Below are 2,259 nucleotides of genomic sequence, written 5' to 3'. Positions count from 1 at the left end.
AACAATAAAAACAGGCCGTGAGAAGTAGAGCGTCTTAATTCCTTTAAGTGTTTGTTACAATGAAGAACATTGACAATAACTGGTGACTTTCACTGGCTGCTCATAAATTAATTTTACAGTCTTGTTGTAGCTCTGTAAATGGTTTTGCGATCTGGGTTTCAGTACAGGAATCTCTACAAGCAACGGTGCCATCTCTCCATGCTTCAGAAGCACAGGAGTCTGGAGGAGGCAGATCACCAGCCTTCCAAAATATTTCACCTGTTAGTAGAGTACCAGGTACACCGGACACTTCTGAATTAGCAAGAACCTTACCTCAGAAATACAGAAGGAAACTTATGTCAGACGAAGAGATTGAATATATTCAAGTAAGTTTCATTTATTGGTGTGTATTGTCTGGATTTACCTAGCCTTTAGCTTATTTCTTCACCACCTCCAGAGTTTCAGATACGGTATTGCATTGTAACCCTTGGTAAGGGTGTGCTCCCAGCTTTCGGAGCTTTCAAACTGCAAATTCGCAATATACAAGGTACCCACCTCTCACTAATTAGTAGGTTGTGATATCGCCAAGTAGAGAGATAAGGACTTAAACCAGACATGCAGAGAGCCAGTGATAGTCACAGCCCACGTTCATCACCGTCACTACCTGTTCTGTAACAGCAGCGTAACATGGAATTGGAATGTGCGGGACAGGAGCACAGGCGTCTGCTCTTAGAGCAGCACAGGCAGTTACCAGGTGATTGAAGTCCAAAATATTTCTCCAGCTAGGTTTTGTAAGTTATTTATTAGTAAGTGAACTCTTGTATTGCTAGCACTGGAAACGTTTTCTTAAACTTGATAGAAATATTTTCTGCAATATTGGCAAATATGGCATTGTGCAGGAGAGGCAAGAAGAACATGCTTTTGTTCTGTAACAGATTTCAGTTGTAAACACTGATGCTTAAAAAGGGAGAATGCACAGGATTTGGAGAACGTGTAAGATGAGTGCGAGCTTGAAATGAAAACACGCTTGCATAGCTTTGTTAAATGGCAAGGACACCTACAGTGTAATCGTGCCAGCAGAGGAAATCATTTTTCCTGCATGTATGTGGGTAGGGCATTAGAATTAGAAATAAAATGAGTTATTTCACGTGGTAATACACTGCTTGACGTTATCATAAATCTTCTAAGAGTGAGATGCTTCGTAAAATAATTTTGGTGGCAAAATAATGACTGGAATACCTTCCTGATGTCTCATGAAGACTGTACTGGCTCACCTTAGCTTTGTTTTTACTTTGCACTTTGGAATTTGGGCAGTGAATATAACTCTCAAACTTGTGTTCACTATTACTTTGTCAGACCTTTCGAAAGTCAGAGTCAGGTTTCTTCAGAGTGGGAGAAGTGGAAGCGGCTGTAATTGTTGGTTGCAGGGCTTGATCTTTTTGTATTCTCCCCTGAAAAAAAAATGGAGCTGTTACTGGTAGATGCTGATATTTGACACTCGGCGCGTATTCTTATCTAGGTGAAAAAGCAACGTCTAAATTAGAAATGAAAACTAGAACTCTTGTCTGTTAGTCTGTAACAGTGGAAAGGAAGAGTTGAACCCCATTTCCTGTACTTCTGGTGGAATGTGTTTAATGGTCCGCTTTTCTTTTACAGCGTGGAGGTCCAGAATGAATATGGAACATAGTTTGTTGGCCACTTTTGAAGAATTAAGTATTGTATTCACAATAAAGGCATTTCCTTAATATTAAAAATTATTGCATACTAGTAGCTTTAATGAAAACCCACGTGAAGGGTGAGGTTGACAGAAGGATTTTCTGTTGATGGCTAAACCAGCAACTGAATACGTTTGATGTCCACACCATTAAAATATTTTTCTAATTAGCCATTTGCAGACGTGATAGTAGAACTGAGTCATTGTATTTTTCCACTTCGAAAGATTTGGATCTCTCAGCGGGAATGGCTTTACCAGCTGGGAAGGGACGCAGAGATGAGCGAGACTCTGCGGTTGCTCCTAGCAGTTGCACAGCCTCGGTGGGGCCGCAGAGCCCGGCGGGCAGCCCCTCACGTGAGCGGCCGTTTTCCCTGCGTATCGGATCGGAGGGTGGGAGCGAAGCACAAACCAGTTCTTAGGGGATGATTAACTCGTTACCGGTGTCGGCAGACAGCCCTTCGGATCCAGCTGCTGTTAAGAGGCCACAACGTACCTGAGCTGGAGGCTTCATGTTTAATGACACGGCCGCGTGCAGGCCTGAGTGGCGCCTCTGGCGCGCCGGCGGG

General features: G+C 42.9%; 1 protein-coding gene across 1 annotated transcript; it reads left to right on the top strand.

The window, feature by feature from the left end:
• Nucleotides 1-162: 162 nt before the first annotated feature.
• MRPS36 (mitochondrial ribosomal protein S36) lies at nt 163-1,653 on the top strand (the record flags this gene model as incomplete). The annotated part of the gene is made up of 2 exons (XM_010086247.1): nt 163-365; nt 1,636-1,653. Coding segments are annotated over 2 exons (221 nt in total), but the record flags the coding sequence as incomplete, so codon positions are not given.
• Nucleotides 1,654-2,259: the final 606 nt, after the last annotated feature.

Source organism: Pterocles gutturalis, unplaced genomic scaffold (assembly GCF_000699245.1).
Source record: "Pterocles gutturalis isolate BGI_N339 unplaced genomic scaffold, ASM69924v1 C12075443, whole genome shotgun sequence".
NCBI classification, from domain to species: domain Eukaryota; kingdom Metazoa; phylum Chordata; class Aves; order Pterocliformes; family Pteroclidae; genus Pterocles; species Pterocles gutturalis.
The sequence above is the reverse complement of the archived record's forward strand: the minus strand, read 5'-3'. Positions and strand labels throughout refer to the sequence as shown.